This window comes from Syngnathoides biaculeatus, chromosome 14 (genome assembly GCF_019802595.1).
Source record: "Syngnathoides biaculeatus isolate LvHL_M chromosome 14, ASM1980259v1, whole genome shotgun sequence".
NCBI classification, from domain to species: Eukaryota; Metazoa; Chordata; class Actinopteri; order Syngnathiformes; family Syngnathidae; genus Syngnathoides; species Syngnathoides biaculeatus.
In genome coordinates, this window is record NC_084653.1 from 7,175,397 (window position 1) to 7,196,054 (window position 20,658).

Genomic DNA, 20,658 nt, shown 5'->3' on the forward strand with positions numbered 1-20,658 from the left:
TAATTGCCTATGAATGCCTCAAGCTCGCTGCAATTTTTTTTTCCCCCAAATAACACTAGGCTATGGCCTTCTAATTGTTATTCACCCCCTTACGTTAACATCATTTCTTAGCCCCAAGATTGTAAATGATGGCACGGCAGCAATATTAAAAAAAAAAAAATCTGCCAACAGGGTCATTTGCGAATTCCTGTCCAGGGGTTCACTATCATGAGACACTGGAATAGAACCATCATGTACAGAACCAATCTTCCACCTTTGTAAAACCTTTTCTTAACTGTAAAGGCAAAGTTTTGCCATATTTTAACATTTCTTAACTCTCATACAAGTTTACAAATAAGCAACCATTGTGATCTCATACAACATAAAAACAATGCATAAAATTATTCTACCTTTAACAAGAAATATGTAATGGGAAATTGATTTGAGTTGCTGATTTGCTTCATGCTTCTCATTTTTTTAGCATTCTTAACTGAGAGTTGAAAGAAGTTAGGCCAAGTATTAAGACATAAAAACAACAAAGCTTTGTCTAAATGATGATGAGTGACAAAGCTGTAATGTATGGGTGATTTGTCATAGGAGTGTAACAAATGAGTGAACCACTAGAAAATCTAAACATTTTGAAGGCCCCCTGCCCCATTGGGAAATAATATACACAAAAATCCAAAAATGAAGCACCAAGTTAGGTCTGTATGACATATTGCGATGTGAGGCGACTGTTTTTTTTTCTGTGAGGTGTACCTAATAAGTTGGTCAATGAGTTCTGAAATGAAATTATGCCTTGTACTTTCATCATTATCCACTATGTGTTGTGTATGTGTGTGTATGTGTTGTGTTACGTTGATTGACATAGGAAACCTTTGAGAGGGCCAAGGCTTGGGTGAAGGAGCTGCAGAGGCAGGCCAGTCCCAACATTGTCATTGCTTTGGCGGGCAACAAGGCTGACCTGGCCGAGAAGAGACTAGTAGAATATGAGGTAAGGATCTCCCCTACCACCAACCACTCAAACCCTAAAATGATAATCATACCTCTCAAAATGGAATATTATGATCTTTGTAAAGGCAGAAATCTTAAGATAGAATATTATGATAGTGAATTTTGCTGGTGTATCCAGCTACATATTTGGACAAATAAGTGGGATTGTAATACTACTGACACTATTACTTCAGGAATAATACTGTAATTGTGTAACTTGGATTTCTCGCACACGTAAAACCATGTTGACATCTGCAGCAGCAGAAGTTTGTAAGTGCAAAATTTGCCAACACCCACGCAGGGAAAAAAATCTAAAATGAGAGTTAGTCTGTTCCTGTGAAATGGTCACGATCATAACACCTTTATTATACAGAATAGGCTGTTTTAAGTAAAAATGTTAGCATGAATGTCATACAAGTGTAAAATTTTATCACCCACTGTACAAGACGGATGATTGTTTCCAGTGATTGACCACGTTGCAAGACAGAGTATTCCATGATGCCATCCAGCCATTCATTTTCTAGACTGCTTATCCTCACGAGGGTCACGGGTGTGCTGGGGCCTGTCACAGCTCACTGTGGGGAGGAGGCGTGGTACACCCTGAACTGGTTGCCAACCAATCGCAGGGCGCATATAAATAAACAACCATTTGGACTCCTTTGTACCAAAGACAATTTTGAGTTTTCCATTAACCTACCGTGAATGTTTTTGGTTTGTGGGAGAAAAACAGAGGACCCAGAGAAAACTCATGTAGGCACGAGGAGAGCATGCACACACCACAAAGGCGAGGCCGGAATTTGAACCAGACTCCTCAGAACTGTGAGACGTTGTGGTGCCCGGTGCCATACAATTTTAGATAAAAAAATGTAGAAGAGAACATAAAATTGACAAAACAAAGCAAAAAAATAATGTTACCAAGAACGAACTTGACTGCTGGAGACCTCGAGAGTTGTGGCATACAGCAACAAAAAACTTTCTTGGCCTGGTAGTTGAGGTGAAAGCCCTCAATATGCAAAATGCAGAGAAAAGATAAAAGATCCAAGTTTCTGAAAAGCCAGGCTGCTGACTTGGAGCAAAAATCCCAAGTGAATATGTATAAATATACTGCAGAATTTTTTTGAACAGAAAAGGCAAGTGGTTAGGACGCTGTGTTGTACTGAGATTGGTTCTGAATCTCCGACGCCTGGATACTGCCACCTCAGGAATGGTTTCTGTTTTTCCCAAAGCAAATATACGACCGATTTTTTTTTCATTTTGTTTTTTTCCGTCTTTCTGGGTCAACCCTGGTGGGAGTGTGGGTGAGCAAAGAGCAGGATATGGAGGAGGGCATGCTGTTAGGGTGTTAGAAACAATTGGTCCCAACCACCCAGCATCGTGATGGTGGGGATTGGACAGACCGAAGGTAGAAATGGTGCATTCACACAAAGATTTCATAAAAAAGATGGGCATTTTATTTAAAAAAAGGGATATTGAAATTTTTAGCTGTCAACACAGCACAACACGCAACATTGAAAGGCATGTGCGTACATGTCTGTGGAGTGAAGTTGTGGAATGTTCTACCTGATGAATTAAGAGACTGTTGAACAGCTGCACAATTTTAAACATGTGAAATTGTAAGCTTTGATAGATGGATGTGGCTTGAATGTATTGGTCTTTTGTAACCTGTTTTAGATGATGGCTCCCTCCTCCCCCTAACATTTATTATCATTGATGAAGATTATCCATCGTTTACTGAGATGACACGCTGTGGCGACCCCGAAAGGGACAAGCCGAAAGAAACTTACTTACTTGGTTACGTATCTGTTTTTATTTTTTTGTCTTTGTGTGGTTGAAAACGTCACAACAGAAATCATGTTTTCTCATCTTTGATTTGAAGATTGTTTTGGACATTTGTAAACATTTAGCTTCAGCCCTGACCTTTTTGGTCAGCTTGAAATGAAATTACCATATTGATTTATTTATGTATTCATTTGTTGTGTACTTGGAATTCTGCTGTCTGATTAAAAATATATAATATATAAATATTATAATAAAATATATAAATGAAATTATTTATATATATATATATATATATATATATATATATATATATATATATATATATATATTCATATTCAATTAAAAGGTAAAATACAATTAAATTACTTTCATTTTGATGACTTCAGACAGACACGAATGGAGCGGTAACAGTAAGATGTGCTTACTGTAGAATTAATTGTAATAGGCATCTGTATGTAATTGATATGAATTAATTGCATTTCTTCTATTGTACTGAATAAATAAGACACTTACTTAGAGTAGATTCTATTTTTGGTTCAGTGGTACAATTAAAGATACACTTCTGTGGTGGCGTCACAAAAATGCAAAAGTCACTACAGTTAACCTTTCCGGATTTACTTAGCCGGAGTCTCACAAAATTTGCTGACGTCAAACGTGACGATGGTTTGCATAGCTTATGTTTCCCAGAACACTTTTGTTTGGTTTCCAAACTGTTGAACTTGTTAATGATTGTTTCTTTACGTGTATTTTCAATGGCAAAGGAAGCGCAGACGTACGCTGATGACACCGGCCTGCTCTTCATGGAAACCTCGGCCAAGACGGCCATGAACGTCAACGAGCTTTTCCTGGCCATTGGTGAGTTGCAATTTATATCAGTTAATCAACCTCCACAATCGACAAAATGGCATATCCAGCATTATACATGACTTGGTGTTTTAATTTGAGTCATTACTGTAGTTGTATTCCAGTGATACTGACTTGAATAGTAGTGTTACTTTGGCAAAAAAAGAACTGTTCATTTTAAATTCATTACAACAGCCATTCATTTTCCATATCGCTTATCCTCACTATCTCACCAGCCTCTGATTGAGAGGCGGGCCCTGAATTGTTCCCCAGGCAATCACAGTCCAGTACGACTTTTACCGTTAACAGGACAATGCTGACATAACAACAGATAATAAATATAACAATACTTAATATGCAAGTTGTACTTTGGAGTTTTTAACTTTCATAAAATCAAACATTGACTTATAAAAGCATGTTTTTGTAGTTTTATCGTTATACATTTAAAAGCCATTAAGTAAAATATATCCCACGCACACACACACACACACACACACACACACACTGTACATTTTGACCAAATAATCTTGCTGTCTATTCAATATCTGCGTTGTAATTAAAAAAACAAAAAACTTAACATTTACAGGGTGTTGAAGGCACAGATCAGTATTTGATATCGGATGCAATATTAGACACCTAATGAAGTTTTGCTGGGGTGAAGTGATGTGGTGAGTGGAATGGGTCTTTGCAAAGTTCTGGGGAAGCTGTAGTTCTAGTAGTGACTTGTGGGGAAGACCGAACAGGAGAATGTTGCAATGATTCAGGCAGGAAGTGACAATGCTATGAACAAGGACAGCAGCACATTGAGGGGTGTGGGTCAGGCAAAGGCATTTGATTTTTCTTAAGTGAAAATATGGAGACCAGGGACCTCATGATGTACAAAAGGTGTGTACGCACAAAAATGTGGTGTACATTCTTTTTCACGGCAAAGTTTTAACGTGTCAAGCAAGAGTGAAATGACCGTGGAAATGTGCGGTGCCTAATGCCAACTTCAAGGCTGGCGTATGCATGTTTCTGCAGCTGTTGGTGATTTGACGGCACTGAGGTGATTCTGGGAAAAGGTCATGAATCTGCACATCTGAGACACATGAACAATTACCACTGATGAACAATGAACGCTCAGCAACATTTGATTTCAACAATGTAAACGAGGCAGAAACTCAGAATTCAATTGTTAGCCGGTGTATTTAATGAATCACTGTGAGGACACATTAATTGATCATGGTGATTATTTATGCTGCCTAATTCCCTCACAATTTCTTCTGCATATGCAATGAAAAAAAAATGTTCTTAATTTGCGCATATACATTTGTTGCATATGATTAAAATGTGTGATAATGACATTTACCCCTCTAATTTAACATAATTTTAAAACAATCATTTGCAAACAATCTGCATTTTCAAATTAATTAATTTCAAAGGATTCTTTTTTTCAGTGTCCTCTCATGTTTATTAAAATAATAGGGTAATCAAACAGGAGTCAAAAGTTTTGGATATTGTCTTCGATATGCTGATGTGCTTCTATTTGAATTCAAAAGATGAATTGAAAATACCATACAACATTTACGAATGAACCTTTATCTCATAGGGCTGAGTGTAGGCTACTGTATGAACACATTTTTTGTGAGTTATAAAAATACGTGGTATTAACCTTGTTGGGATCATCACCCACTCACATGTGCTCCCACCACCCTTGAGAGAGCAGCATCCCCCATGATAGCTGCGATTATCTCCTGAAACGGAGTTAGGCCCTCTGCACAATTTCTTCCACTTGTTTTGGTTTCACTTTGGCAGTGGGGAGCTGTCCTCCGTTTCACATCCCCCTTAATTTCTGACCACTTATTTTTTAGGTCAAGCTGTGTGCACTATCCTGTCTCCGCAGCACTGACAGCTGCACACACTGACCGATTTGCTCCTCTTTCGCTTGTCGTTAGCGCTGGAGGACAGCGTGCCAAATGGGTTTTTCTTGCACACCTCAACTTCATTGAGCAACTTCAACATTCAGATAAAAGCATTTTTTTTTTCATTTCTGTGTTCATTTTCCGTTTTTCCCCTGATCATACGGAGCTCAGGATCTAAGGTGAGGGGTTCATTTAAATATGATTTGGATATTTACATCTGGGTGTGGACAGGGAGAGGTCGGCTACTCCAACATGTGCGCTCAATTCTACGTTGATGGGGATGTACGAAGGAAATAGTGGAAACCCAGGCTAGGGAAGATACCCATCCAGATGTTCCAGCATGGCCTGCTCCCGACAGAGTGTTAATGCACCGCATACATTTGCACATTCTTTGGAGCTGGTTGACCTGGGTGGGGGTAACGGTTATGGGTCATCATTGCCCACTGACCATCTTGCTGCACCCCCACCAAGGGTCTACAATCCCTTATCCAGTCGGGATGCAGGGTTACTCTTAGTGAATCAGGACACATTTATACATTTAAAAAAAGCCTGCTACACTGTAAAAAATTACACACACAAAAAAATCTGTGTAATAGCAAGGCCATGTCAAATGAACTGCATTGTAGCAAGGGAACACTGTATAACAAAATATTATGCTTGTGATTATTCTCATTGATCCTGGTAATTACATTGTCAGAGCATTGAATCGATCACAACTGGGCTGTTGTATTTGCCTTAGACGATGTTCCGCTTTTCAGCTAAACATGCTTCATCAGTTCATGTAACGAGGCTTACTTAGGATGCACCACCAGTGTTTGGATAGAAAAGGAAAACTGAACTCTTTATGCTCCAACTAAAAGACATACCCTATACCACATACAAAAATCATTCTTTTGGAATGGAAAAAAGGGGAACAGCTGTTAAGCTGCCTGGCTGAGAGGCCGTTGTCCGGCCAATAGTCATTGAGTGGAAACACCCTCATTGATATTCAATTCACTTGTCAAGTGGTTATGGAGTTAGTTTTGGTGGTGACACATTGTGTTGATTTTAACATTTATATAATGATTAAAAGTAGGAATCAAAATATCGAGTAATATATTGCGTTTTACGGCATTTTTATAGAGGTAATGGGCAACCAGTTCAGGGTAAGCGGCTCAGAAAATTGGTGGATGGATGGTTTTGGGCTATACCGCACAAGGCTGCAGAAAAAATCACCTTTGCTTTATTTTGGAAAGGTGAACTTTTTTGTCAGTGGATAGTTAAAGGAACATAATCCATAACCATTTTTCAGGGACCAACTTTACATGTCTGTTACTTTTGTAACAAAACTTTTTACACCCTGATGGGAGGTCTATCTTAATAATATTAATACTATTTGTGTTCCTGCAGCAAAAAAGATGCCAAAAACAGACACTCAAAACTCAACGCATGCAGCACGACATAGGGGGGTCAACCTCCAGGACCCTGACGCCCACTCCACCAGAGCTTGCTGTGGCGGAAACTAAACCACGCACACCGCTTTCCCTGCCATGTGACCTCCCGCCAAAAAAGCATCCCTTCTCTTATCATCCTTACCAGTGAATCAAGCCAGTGGAGAACAGGAGGGAATGCAACAACGTGGAGGACATAAATTGTGAATATTCTGCCTTGTATCATTTCAGTTAGACTCCTCACTGATAATCCTCACTTCTACAAGTGAACAAGCAAAGACGGAAGCAATATAATGTACAATAAAAGAGGCTAAATGTGCTTGAGACCCTTCATCTATTTGGTCCTCAACCGATACATTGTTTTCATATTGAACATCTTACACTCCATACGTGTTCTACAGGACAAAGCAAAAAAAAAAAAAAAAAAAAAGCTTTTGCAGTGTTTTCTCAGACCTTAACATATTTACTACTAATTACATGTGTAGCAGAGCACAGGGAGTACTGATTCCTGACAAAGACTAAGTTCTGTGATTTGAGGATACAACTATAAATGAGAAATTAGTGACGAGATAAATTATTTGGAGCTAGTGTGTGTGTGTCTCCGGCAGTTGAAAATGGGGGAAAAGAATTAAAAAAAAAAATGTACACAACTCTGGAGGTATTGATAAATATTCGTGTTCAATTGGGTTTCCTCTAATTCCAAATCGATGCCAACTCTGGAGGTATTGATAAATATTCGTGTTCAATTGGGTTTCCTCTAATTCCAAATCGATGCCAACTCTAGAGGTATTGATAAATATATGCGTTGAATTGGGTATCCTCTAATTCTAAATCGATGCCAAATCTGGATTGAACGTAGTTTGACTTTACAGGAAAGTGTTTGTTGCACTGTAAGAAAATGTGTTGGTTTCTTTTTAATTTAAATTGTAAATGTTTGCACTGCTTTGTCTTGAAAATGACTGGCAAACATTGAAATAATTAAAAAGGTATGAATCTGTAAATGTGTTGGGAATTCATGAGAAAAAGATATTCGCTCATCGTGATGAGAGTACAAGTTCTTTTTTAAATTATATTTTAATCTTACAACCAATGATCATTCCTGCTCTCTTGAAATCACATTTACAAAAATAAAGAAAATCACTTTCTAAAAATGACCAATTAAAATCTCTTTAAAAAAAATGTTTTCCTCGTATTTTCTCAATTAAAAAGACAGGAAAGCTATACAATTTTTAAAAAAAAAAACAAAAACTTTTTGTTGGCTATTCATCACAATCATCATCTACTGTGGCGTAGATTATTTGGTTCCGGCGTTTGATCCGCGGTGTCGTGGTCCGGCTTCCTGTATCACCAGCTTCGTCGCTAGTCCGTTTGAGGAAACGCTCCTCCAAGTCGCTTGGGGAAAGATTAGGGACAGCAGGTGTGGACTGGCATGGGGGAGGCAAATCCAGGAGAGGGGACATGGCAATGGGTGACGCTTCCAATTTGGGTGGGGGCAGGACCAAGTGGCAGGGTGTGTGAATATCGCCACGGGGCAGTTTTGGATCAGCACTGCTTTTGGGCTCTTCTTCAATGTCCTCTTCCTCCCACTCATCCTCTATGGTGATTTCATCAGGATTGAAGGAGTTTGATGTGGCTGAAATATCAGTCGTGTACTGGCTAGGCTCGTCGCCGCTTTGAGTGTCTTCCTCCTCGCCGGGGCCATCCTGTACCCCACTCATGTTGCTGGCCTGGCCCACTTGGGTGTAGAGGTCTGTGAGGCCCAGTGTGGCGCACAGCTCAGTGGTCTGGGGGTTGGCGTGGTAGCTGGGGGCGGCGTGGTACTGGGGGCTACTTGGGTTGTAGGGGGGCACAGTACGACTGAAGTTTTCCGGGATGGCGAGTTCACCACTGAGCTGCTCCACTACCTTCATGAGTGCTTCTTCAGAGACTGTAAAGTCCCACCTAATAGACGACAAAACCAAGAGGTTACAATAGATATTACTCTGAGAAGTTTTTTTTTTTCAAGTTTCTGGAACAAACAATGCCAACAAGTAGGAACCCAACACTAAGTTGTACACTCAACGGCTATAAAATTAGGTAGGCCGAACATACACAATCAAATAAGTGACTTTAAAAAAAAAAAAAAAAATAGACAGTCTGATAGGTATCAGTTCCTTTTAATGCTGTAATGTGTGTGCCCAGTTGGCATGTTGTGCTTGCACTTCCCATTTGCATTTTATTGCCATTTTGCAGCCCATTATTTATTAATTTCATTTCAGAAGTTATGAGCTGGTGATCCAAATAATTAAACAAGCTGTTTGCACTTCTCACTCACTTCTAAATTCTTTTTCCTGATGTTCGTGACTGAGGTGTTTTGTTTTTCAGCTTCATTTTTGAAGTGGATTTTTCTCAACTTTGCTTCAAAAATGCTAGCATGATGTAGCAAGCTAGTGTTATTAAGTGTGATACAGAAACAAGCTAGTGTTATTCCTTTTGCTATTTACTTGATTCAGAGCTAAATACCATCTAATTAAAGCTGTAAGTCTGCACCAAGCACATCTCGTTTGTTTCATTTCAAAACCACTGTGGTGATGTGGGTGCCAAAAAGATGAAAATTGTGTTCATATTCTAATATTTATGGGCCTGACTGAAAGCATATGTAGAATACATGCTGCTGATAAAGACGAAAACTTTATGCATAAGGCAAACTCATTCATTAACAATTGACCTTTGTTTAGCCAAGGCACAAGTTTTACATTTGAAAAATCTGTTAAGAACCAAACAAATGTTTCTAAAATTCATGATTACTGAAATTTGCGTTTAGTCACAAATGTACTTTACTCACCGTGAAATATGGGCTTATTTAGTTGAACACAGCGCTGATATTTACAAGGAACCAACTTATTCAGTTCTATACATAGCAACAGGTGGATACACCGCATTATCGTACTTTTTGCCATCCAATGGTAGAGCTTTTAATTAGAAAAACATAGACAAGACAAACAAAGATATAGTTCTGATTTATGGAAATAATTACAAAAAATATACAAGATATAATACATTTTTAAGAGTCAACATATGCTAGACTTTACACGATCGGGATTTTTGGGGCTGACTGCCGATCACTGATCAGCCAGTTTAAAAAAAAACAAACGATCATTGATCCGATCACAAGATGGAGCAATGAGTCTATTTAAAGCCACACTTGACACCAAAAGCATGACTTTTAGTATGTTTTTAATTTAAAAAAAAAAAGGCAGCCGGAATGGACCCATCTGTTTTTTCACAACATTTTTCAGAACGTATATGGCTTTTTGTAACTCCCGCCATGAAAATCCTCTCAAGGCATATGTTTTGGAGAAAAAGCAGGAAGTGACATTGTCAGCAGGAGCACGCTCAGGCAGTCTTGTGTGTTTATACCAGATTTACCTTCTGGAAGGTAGCTCTTTGTTCCTTCGTGTTAGCCAAAATGCCAGCTTGTTGTATTGCTGGATATTGTTGGAACACTCGGGAGGATGGATTTACTCTTCATACTTTTCAAAAAGACACGGTTCGTCGTGAAAAATGCATTGCACAGGTGCAAAGGAAGAGAGCTTTGTGGGTTCCAAATGACAGGTAGGTGTGTATAGAGCTACGGAAAAAAAAAATAGTTGGGGTGGGGGTCATAATCTTCTCAGAATCTAACAAAAGGTCTGCGTATGTAAGTCGGGTGCTAAATGTGTCGACGTGCCCGCGAACGGCTTCGGCCACCATGGTGGTTACCACATACTGTCGGGGAGTCTGTTGTTCATTAGAAGGGATCCGCATATAATCTCAATATGGCTCGAAACGATAGGGTAATATTGCCCCAGTCACTTCATTCGATTGTGAGATGTTTTCCTCGAAAAGAGCTTCCGTGTCCCATAGCAAGTTGCCACTACGTGTTTTCAATGGTGAATGTCCCGGTGTAACATCTGCTGATGATGTTGCAGGCAATATGGCTACCACATGGATGTCGAATGAGACTTCCGCAACTTGCGCATGGATGACACGCTCTTCGCTCATATTTATTTTTTCGTGTAGACACTGAAGTGAATAATGTCATATGTATTTTTCATTACAATATCAATTTTACAATGTATATAGGGATGTCACTGGGGCTTTAAATAACGTGTTCATTTCCTCTAAGTACTTGTGTACTTAAGTGTTAAATCTATATTTACAATTAATACTGTATCTTTCTTCATCTATTCATGCCACCGAGGCATAGTGACAAATCCAAACAAATTAATGGTCTTCTATTAAATGCCAGGAAGTACATACAGCAATTAATATAGCTAGTTTTTGTGGCATTTTTTGTTTGCTGGTGTGATGTGAGATTTTTCAATTGTAAAATATATGCCTTGGCTCCATAAGTTTCAAATGACTGCTCTAGGTCAGATCATGAATTCTAATCAGTCAAGTGAAAAGTACAACATGACAGAAATATTGAGTGCTAACTTACTGTAATTAAATGCCTTCACATACTGAAACCTTAGAGCATGAATTAACAGAACAGCAGCACATTTACAAACAACCAGTTGTGCTAGGACTGCTTGCTAGGCTACATAATGATTCGTTGCCTGTTTGCGAGACATGTCGTTTTAAAAGTATGGGAACATACCTCAAGCAAGCCTCTCCTGTCCTGAACACCTGTGACCAACAAGGTGTTTTTTCTCAATTTTCTTCTTATACAGTCGGCGCGATCCACTCATGTTGTCATTCCCACGGTAACGAGTGTAGTCATGTTACATTTGAGTTGACAAGATAAAAGCCCACTGATTGTAAAAAAACAGGACGTGTTGGTATCGGAATAAAAGATTTCATTGCTCCAGTCTGACTGTGCAATCCTGTAAGTGCAAATTTGTCTTGTAGCCTGCTTCACGGATTACGTGTTGTCTTCGCTCTCTCATGCCGCCATAATTTTTTCGGTCAGATATTTACAGTTCTGTCAAAAGAGATCCAAGAAGGCTAAAAATGAACTTGGTTTTGTATTCAAATAAATTGGGCACGATGGCGACGCGTCTTATTTCGCAGTCTTTTGCCGATCAGTTACCAATCAAATTATGACAATAAAGCCGATCAAAATGCCTATGATTGGCCGATACCGATCTCACCGATCAAATCGCATAAACATAAAATGTACTGAACCAAAGATTCTAATTTGGCTATCAAGAAACAGAATTCAGTTTCCAATTCTTCATTCCTATTCAAAATGGTAAAATGTCGAGGTCGCACTAAAACTGCTACTTGGTATCAACTTAATGATGCTAGTTCTGTTTCCTTATTTCTATCTCAGGCAGTTTAACAAATGTATGAAAAAAAAAAATAATAAGAGTGAAGACTTATTCATGAAAAAGTGTGTGTACCGTTGATGCAGGCCATTATTCTCTGGAGGGTTCCAGGGATGAGGGGTGGTCCTCTGCAGGTCATTGGTGGTCTTTAGGATGGCGAGCCACTCGGGGTCATATTCCAAATTGTCAGATGAACCGGCCCTTTCCGGTACATCCACGATCTACCACAAAGATGTGCGTGTAATGTACAGACACCATCTCGTTACTTACTTACACACAACACGACATTGCCTTCCTTACCTGCAAGAATTCCCGATAGGGCAGGCATTTATCTAGCGATAGGAATTTGGTGGCCCGGGGCGCAGCTTTGGGTTTAGGCTTTAACCATGTGGGGAAGACATCTCATAAAAAATATCAACAATTTAAGCGGTTGTGGGTTAATTATCAGACTTACAGGATGCTGCTTCAGGGCAGCAAACTTGACATGAAGATGCGCCGAGAACCAGTAGCTGGGTTGGAGGTGTTCTAGGAGCTCAGCTGCAGCTGGACTCCCAAGAGCGTTGGATTCCACCTCGTGCCGCAGAAACTTCTTCTTACGCAGCAGATCCTCCGTGGGCCCATGATGATAGATTCCGCGAGGCCAGTCGTGGCTCAGGAAAATGTCGACGGGCATGCGGATCTGATTGGGAATGGACACTTTTGCTTTGAACTGTTTTTTTTATCTTTTGTTATTTTTAATTAGGAATATGTAATTTAAAACAGAAACTTGTGAAACAAATAAGCTGTCTTCCTGAGGCAGAAAAAGCAAGGCAGCCATTTGCAATGGTGAAAAATTAAGTCATGTTTTTCTTCATAATCAAATTTATATTCCAAGAATATCAGTTTTTTTTCTTTTTTTTTTTCTTTTTAGAAATTTAGTATTTTGAGTTTTTTGTATCCCTGTAAAATATATAATGGATGTACTAACTGTTCCCGCGACCCTTGTGAGGATAAGTGGCTAAGAAAATGGATGGATGGATGTACTAACTGTTCTGTATTAACTAACATTAAAAAGATGGCGCCCACTACTCATGTGTCTTTCCTTGGTACAGTGCTCTGTAGTACTGTTTACGTTTTTGTGCTTTTCAGTCGTCTCCGGACTCAAGTACACTAAAGATTACTTGCTAAGTCTTCGCTGGACTTTTTTTTTTCCTCACAAATTCACTAAATCTCTAACCCAAGTAGTGCTTTCCTTTGGGTCAGGACTATCATACCAAATTATTTCGATGTGAGTTTACATAAGCATTTAAGAAAAAAAATCATCACTATGACGCTTCAAGACAGAGATTTTACTTCACCCTTTTTTTGTAATCCAATTATTCATATTATTGTAATAATAAGTGCAACTAATGTTCCCTCTAATTTTTTACGTGTCTGAGCAAACACACTAAGGCCGTGAGCGCTCTTTTTGACCACTGTGAGCAACGACTTATGCAGTGTGGTCAGTCAGTGTCATCCATTGAAGTTACATTACATTCCCATCAGAACATTTTTAAGAACAATTTAGTGTTTTTGCAAACTTACATTGAAAATGTCAACAAACAAAAAAAAATACATACCAAGCCAACTATTAACTATAAATTTGAAATGTCACTTCCAACTTTGTTTCTTTTCTTTTTTTTCAAACCACAATATCCCCATGTTTTTCTTGGTGTAAAACTGAGTTATTGCTTGCCGAATATCTTTTGCAACGCATATTGAATACTGAATGATGCTCCCAAACAGTTTTAAGGTTAATGTTATGTCATGAAATGGATGATTTTTAGTATGTTATTAATGAAAAACTGGCAGCCAATATGGGCCCATCCGTTTTTTTCCCCAAAACAAAACATGATGTTGACGTATACAGCTTTTTGTATCTCCCGCCATGAAAATCCTTTCGAGATTTGTTTTTGAGAAGCAGGAAGTGATGTAAAGGACAGCGGTGCCCCCAAGTGGACTCGTTTGTTTCCATTAGTTTTACCTCCGGGAAGGTAGCTCCTTGTTCCTTCGTGTTAGCCAAAATGCTAGCTCATTGCATTGCTGGACATTGCTTGAACACTCGGGAGAATGGATTTATCCTTCATAAGTTTGCAAGAGATCCGGTTCGTCGTGAAAAATGGATTGCACGGGTGCAGAGGATGAGAGCTTCGTGGGTTCCAAATAACAGGTAGGTGTGTATACAGCTACTAAAAAAATAATAGCTTGGGGCGGACCACGTAGTAGGTCTCTCATAACGTAACAAAAGATCCGCGTACAAAATATGTCAAGGTGCATGTCAGACGGCGTCAGGCTGCTCTGTCACTTCGCCAGCGAAGGCTGCGCTTCGGGCTCGCGGCGGCTCTGAAGAACCCAGCCAAGAATGCCTCACTCAGCCACGTGCGCGCAGTAAAGCGCCCGGCTCGACGGTGTTGTTCATCGCGTACTGCGGCGTCTATGAACAACCCCCTAAAGCAGCACGGGTCGGCTCCGTCTTAAGCTACACCGGCCAGCTGCGATGAGCCGCGGTGGCTCATCTCCACTGCGGAAGTGGATCGGACGGGGATGTGGTTTGGTCGTGACCGCATATCATCTGAATACAAAAATAATAATAAAATACAAAAAACAAATCGAGTAATATTGCCCCAAGGGCTCGAACCAATAGTGTAATATTGCCTCGGTAACTTCACTCGGTTGTGTGGTGTTCTCCTTTTCGAAAAGAGCTTCCGTGTCAGATGGGACGTGTTCGTCTCCCATAGTTAGGGTGCACCGCGTGTTTTCATTGGCGAATGTCCGGGTGACGTCACGTACAGAGGATGCAGCCAATATCGCGACCACTTGGATGTCGTAGAATGACACTTCTGCAACTTTGCGCATGGATGACGAGCTCTCTGCTCACATTTATTGTTTTTGTATAGACATTGAAGTGAATAATGTTATATGTATTTTTCATTACAATATCTATTTTAGAATGTTTGTGGGCAATGTATCGTCTGTGTTTTCATCCTCAATCAGGCGGTGCATAGGTGGAATTTTAACACTACACACCATCTCATCCTGCACTTTCTACTTTGGCTTCAGACCAGACCTTTGTCACACAAAAAAAAAGAAAAAATCTCATCCAGTTTCACCATTTTTTCTTCTATTATTCACATACCCTGGTGTTTGTAATTATGAGTGTGCCCCTTTAAAATGGAAGCAGGGCGGTGTCAGATAAAGTAAGAAGTAGAGCATGTGGGCCGGTGTGGCGGAGCACCAGCTCTTTGTGAGAGGCAGTGTGTTACCGTGTTTAAAAAAACAAACAAACAAAAAAAAAAAACATCAGGCTGTGTAGTTCACTGCGCTGGATCTGTTTTCCTTTGAGCTGAGACTGTGCGACAAAGTGCAAATGCGCAGTTGCGCGGCTTAAGAGGGAACATTGAGTCCAACCTTAGTTGCAACATTTTTACAGAAATTTGAGCTCACTCATACCGTATTAAGATTTTTATTTTTATTTGTTTTGGAGAATCTACCTAATCCAAACAACAAAACAAAGCATTCACTTAGTTAAACGCAAGTATACCAAGTAATTACCTTTAAGAGTTATTTTGTATGTTGCACGTTAAACCCATTATCTTTAATGTACAATTGTGTGCAATAGCGCAGCCAAGTTGAGTGTACAATGATTACCTGCTTTAGTTTAAAGACCTCAATATTTCGAACATGATAGACGCTTCTCAAGGTTTCGGGGCTGTACGGAGGGAATTCGTGGTGACCTGCAAGGTGCCAACACACCCGGTGAACCCACTGCTTTGCAGCATACAGTACAGAGTCTACTTTGAAAATGAACTTGCCTTTTCTGTAGTCATGTGACTTGAAGATCCCCGATAGGCCACCGATTCGGATCCCTTTGTAGCGAACAACCCCAGCATAACCTGCAGACAAAATAACAGGATGTTACAAAATGTTTACTTTATTTTCAGTATGAACTTCAAGTCACTCCGTTTTTTTATTTTTAAGTTGACATGCAGCAAAAATCATCTTGTGACTGTTGTGGCTCTACTCGTGATTGCAACCATCTAACATCACATAGTGCATTTATGTATGAGTTATAAGACAATGCTGATATCACCGGTAACTCGTCTGTGCACGAAACAACACTGCAGCTCTGTTTAAGTGGGGTTAACAAATACTGATAATATGCCCTAATGTGAAGATTTTTGTTATTGTGACGTGCATCGAACTATAGCCAACTAGGAAGGGACCGAAGCTCATGCTGTTCACAGACACAAATGGAGGCGCAACCGGTTGTGTTTAGTTTCTGGATAAAATGTCTCCTAAGTAATTTGCCACAGTAAAAATGGGAAGGAAAATATTTGGATTGCTAATTTTACCAGATAAGATCATTTTGAGTATAGAGCTCGTGCACGCGACGTCACAGTTTGCACGGCGCCATATTACCGGTCAAACCTAGCTGCTCGGTCGTGCGGACTCGTTGAACCGGAGCAGATTTTTCAAGTTGCCCGAGACTTGTGCTGTTGGTTGTCACAATAAACGAGATACTTCTTCAAAAATATAATTCTATAGAATACCATCTGAAAAGACGAGAAAAGATTGATGGATTGCCAGTCAAACAAAGCTGCCTTGTATTATGGGAGTTGTTGAACCGGAGCTCATTTTTCAAGTTGCCCGAGACCGATAGAGCTGTTGGTTGTCACAATAGACGAGCCAGTTCTTCAAATAGATCATTCTATGGAATACCAGCTCAAAAAAACGAGAAAAGATTGATGGATTTCGGCAATTAAACGGGATGGATGGTGGACAATGAAATAAACACACCTGTGTAGCAATCATTTCATTTTAGGTAGGAATTATTCCTCTCAATCTCAAATCATCAATAAGTATTTATAATGTCAAATTGACTCATTTGAGAACAATGTGTATTTGAAAAAAAAAATCGTCTGTCACAAAAGCTTACAGAGGTAAGCGTGTGGCAGCAATACACTTCTGTGTACGGAGGAGACGACTGCCAGTCCTAATTTTTTCATAGTTAATGAATGCGAGTTGGTGTAAAACCAGGGCTCATTTATTTAAATATTGGTATTTGTATTGGAAAAACCTAAGTGAGTCCATCACTATGTGGGATTCATTCTTGACTGAGAACAGATCCAGCAACAAAGTATTTGTACGCGTCCAGACTTTTATACGTTTTCAAACTCTTCTGTGTAAATCTCGAGGACTTAATCACCAGATACATGTGTAGATCCAATTGTCTAAGACAAGTGTAAGCGAATTAATAGTCAAATTTCCACTCAGTGAAAACATTGACATCGGCATTAAATATGGATCCTCTATGCCAAGTGTCTCTCATTTTTCCACATACCTTCCTTTATTATCACCTCCTAAATGTTTAACGGTATTGGGAAAAAACTCTGGGTATCGTGGTATAACAGGGTTCATACTCAGTCTGACCAAAAAAAAGTAAGGGCTTTTTAGGGGCATTCTGAGGGGCCGACACGAAAAAATTTAGGTCCATCGTGGGAAATCAGGAGTAAGGAAAAAAAACTCACCCAATGGTGCCATCAACCGTTCTTGGTTCATCAAAGGTTCCAATACCTCAGTACCTGTGACAGTGATAACTTGTCGCTCCTTGTGGTAGTTCTCATTGATATGAACCTTGTCAATGTATTCACATAATTACTTCACATAATGGTCTACAGAAAAACAGATTCTAACTACAATTGAAACTATATACACATTTTTACAAATGTCTTCTACTGATGTCTGTCTCAGCACCCCGACTCTAGCTCCTTGAGCCTAACCAGTGGCTCCTTTATTTGCTGCTGCAGAGGTGCCAAAGTGGCTCTCTTGTCCTTTGCTCTGCCTGAGTGCATTGGCCTCGGTGATAAACCTCAGATTCCTCTTTTCTTCTGGATCCTCACAGTGCCTGTCAGCCTTCTCAATAAGCGTAGATATGCCAGTCTCTATTCTGGCTTTTTTGGCTTTGAGGCTGTCTATCTCTGCCTGAGCTGCCTTCCTCTTCTCTGCCTGTTTTGATGCATCCTTCTTCTTCTTTTGCCAAATGTAGCCAGATACAAAGTCTTCCTTTCCCCGCAGTGGTACTTTTTAGCAATCTCAATGTCTGGAAACATGACTGCAAACACTTTCGAATTATTTTCACAAGATTAGTAACAAATGGCTGCAGATCACTTTTAAAGTCCACAAGATCTCTGTCTTTAATGAGTCCGTTTTCATGTATTGAATTATGTTCATAAAGCCTGATTTCTGGCTGGTTGAAGTCGTCGATGACTGGACAACTGTAGGTGTGCATGCACTGCCAGTACCACTGCCTGAAGTTGATGCTTCACTATCTTGATATTTTGACAGAAACAGATTTATACTAACGGAAGATGAGACAGTCTTCGCCAAATCAGCCTGTCTCCTGTTTTTCTGGTGCGACTCCAGTGCTTTGACGCCCCTCTTTCCAAGCTGGTAACTCTGTTTGCACAGATGACAGTAGAATATGTGCTGATTTTTTGGATCCCAATGAACCCAGCTCCCAAACTCCTTACTTTCAACCCAAGCATCTTGGAAAATGCACTTCCCCACGATACAAGTTGGATCGATCAAAGAACTACGCTACGTCGTAACGAAGACGAAGTGAAATGGCTACTCACGGAAACGAACAATGGAATATCGACGACAAGATGGAGACTAGTTGTGAACAGAGTGACTTCCGTTGACAATTTCTGGCTGTTTTGGATGCCAGACGGATCGCTATTTTTTTTAAATAAAAGACAATTTTTTTAAGGGAGAATTTTGGCGGTAGAGGTCGTCCCTTTGATTTTCTTTAATCTAAGGCCATTTTAAGGGCTTGTCCAGTTTTCGGTGAATTTTAAGGACTTTTAGGGGCCCCTAAATGCACCCTTGGAAATTTAGGGGTTTTTAGGGACTTTTAGGGCCGCGTGCGAACCCTGTATAAGACATTTCGTTTCGTATCATTGGAATTAATTTGCAACAATGCTTTGTTTGACCGGCAATATGGCGATGCAAACAAAAATCACGTTATTTTATGATATCAGCGCACAAGCTCTATACCACACATATTAAGAGTAGTAAGCACACTTGACAATGAAGTCTCTTAATTAAAAAAAATAATAAAATCGGTACCCGCTTGTCATTTTTAGTCGATATAATGAAGGTGCTTACCCAGATAATATATATTGGGAGCTACCCAACCTCCATAAGAAAGCTCCTGCAGGTGATTGGAGGCCTCGTGGTTACCACCGATGAAGATGGTAAGAACCGGAGCCTTTTTCTCTCCAGAATAGTACCTATCATAAAGATGTTTGAAAACAGATCAACTTGTATATTCAAATAAAGAAATTAAAAGAAATCCAAAGAGACTGACTTGTAAAACGTCTGCATGGTTCTGTACTTGGCAGGCACTGCCATACACTTGAGGTCGCCTTCATTCCGCACAGCCTGAAAGTCGCCACAGCAAAGCAGCAGGTTCACTTTGACGGCTTCCTTCTTCTCCAGGTAGGTAATGGTCTCATAGATCTTGTCCAGCTCGCCGTGGCAACAGCCCTCCACTGCAATCTTCATGGCTGCAACCAGCAGAGGTGCTCTTGATTCAGTCTCAACTCCTTTACTGCCTAAATAAAAACAACATGGTCAACTTTCGAAGTTGCACTTCACTCAAGCTTGTTTCCACAAAAATCCATTCATCCATTCTACACAATTTATCCTCATTCAGGTGGCTGGTGATCCCAGAGGAATTCAAGCGAAAGGGTGAGTACACACTGCAATGGTCGCCAGACAATCGCAGAGCACATAACCAGCCAAGATTCTCACCCAGACCTAAGGATAATTTTAAGTCTACAAAGACCCTAACGCATGTTTTTATAATATGGAAGCAAGCTGGAGACCCCGGAGAGAAAACCCATGAATGCATGGGGAGAACACGCAAACTCCTTACTTCTGTTCAGTACAAATACATTTAAACAGGCGTTCACAATGTGCACAGAAAATTTCAATCAACTATGAAACAACCCCTTAGAATAGAAAATGAATCCCTAGTATATACAATCAGCAAAACATTTTAGAGTACATAGAGCAAATAATTATTATAAAGGAATAACTTTCTAATTACATTTGAATTGACGGTGCAATAAATAGGCCCAAAATGCGCGCCATGTTTTTTTTTTTAAATTCAATTCGAGTCAATCTCGCCATTCTGGCGAAGAACACGCGCTATTTGAACGATTGTTCCTTTAAGCAACAAACACACACTACATACACAGATGTACGAGGGGCCACGGAGGGCGCCGTGCCGCTTTACACGCTGTAAAGTCTCCAAATCGTGATGAAAAAGTCCATGTTTTGCTGGAAAACGAGAAAATTAAGCCACAACGAAACTTCCCACCCCGCGTTTACAGCACGGTGGGCCTGCGCAGAAGGTCA

General features: G+C 39.9%; 2 protein-coding genes across 8 annotated transcripts in view; one reads left to right on the forward strand and one right to left on the reverse strand.

Moving 5' to 3' along the window:
• The window catches only part of rab5b (RAB5B, member RAS oncogene family), a 12,895-nt gene extending 5,651 nt beyond the window's left edge, over nt 1-7,244 (forward strand). For all 4 annotated transcript variants that reach the window (XM_061842662.1, XM_061842663.1, XM_061842659.1 and 1 more), the window contains exons 4-6: nt 851-973; nt 3,513-3,606; nt 6,885-7,244. In XM_061842662.1, coding sequence (XP_061698646.1) covers nt 851-973; nt 3,513-3,606; nt 6,885-7,000 — 333 coding nt within the window. In that variant the 3' untranslated portion in view covers nt 7,001-7,244. The remainder of the gene's footprint in view (nt 1-850; nt 974-3,512; nt 3,607-6,884) is intronic.
• Nucleotides 6,959-20,654, reverse strand: dbr1 (debranching RNA lariats 1). 4 transcript variants are annotated; one of them, XM_061842658.1, is made up of 9 exons: nt 20,495-20,654; nt 19,604-19,802; nt 19,402-19,526; nt 16,047-16,127; nt 15,883-15,968; nt 12,671-12,895; nt 12,517-12,594; nt 12,292-12,437; nt 6,959-8,866 (listed from the first exon to the last, which is right to left on the reverse strand). In XM_061842658.1, exons 2-9 carry the CDS (start codon nt 19,798-19,800, stop codon nt 8,185-8,187), a joined length of 1,620 nt encoding a protein of 539 aa, XP_061698642.1. In that variant the 5' UTR covers nt 19,801-19,802; nt 20,495-20,654; the 3' UTR covers nt 6,959-8,184. The 4 variants fall into 4 exon arrangements, with proteins under 4 accessions (XP_061698642.1, XP_061698640.1, XP_061698639.1 ...); XM_061842656.1 differs by having other exon boundaries at nt 19,604-19,846; XM_061842655.1 differs by having other exon boundaries at nt 19,604-19,850.
• Nucleotides 20,655-20,658: the final 4 nt, after the last annotated feature.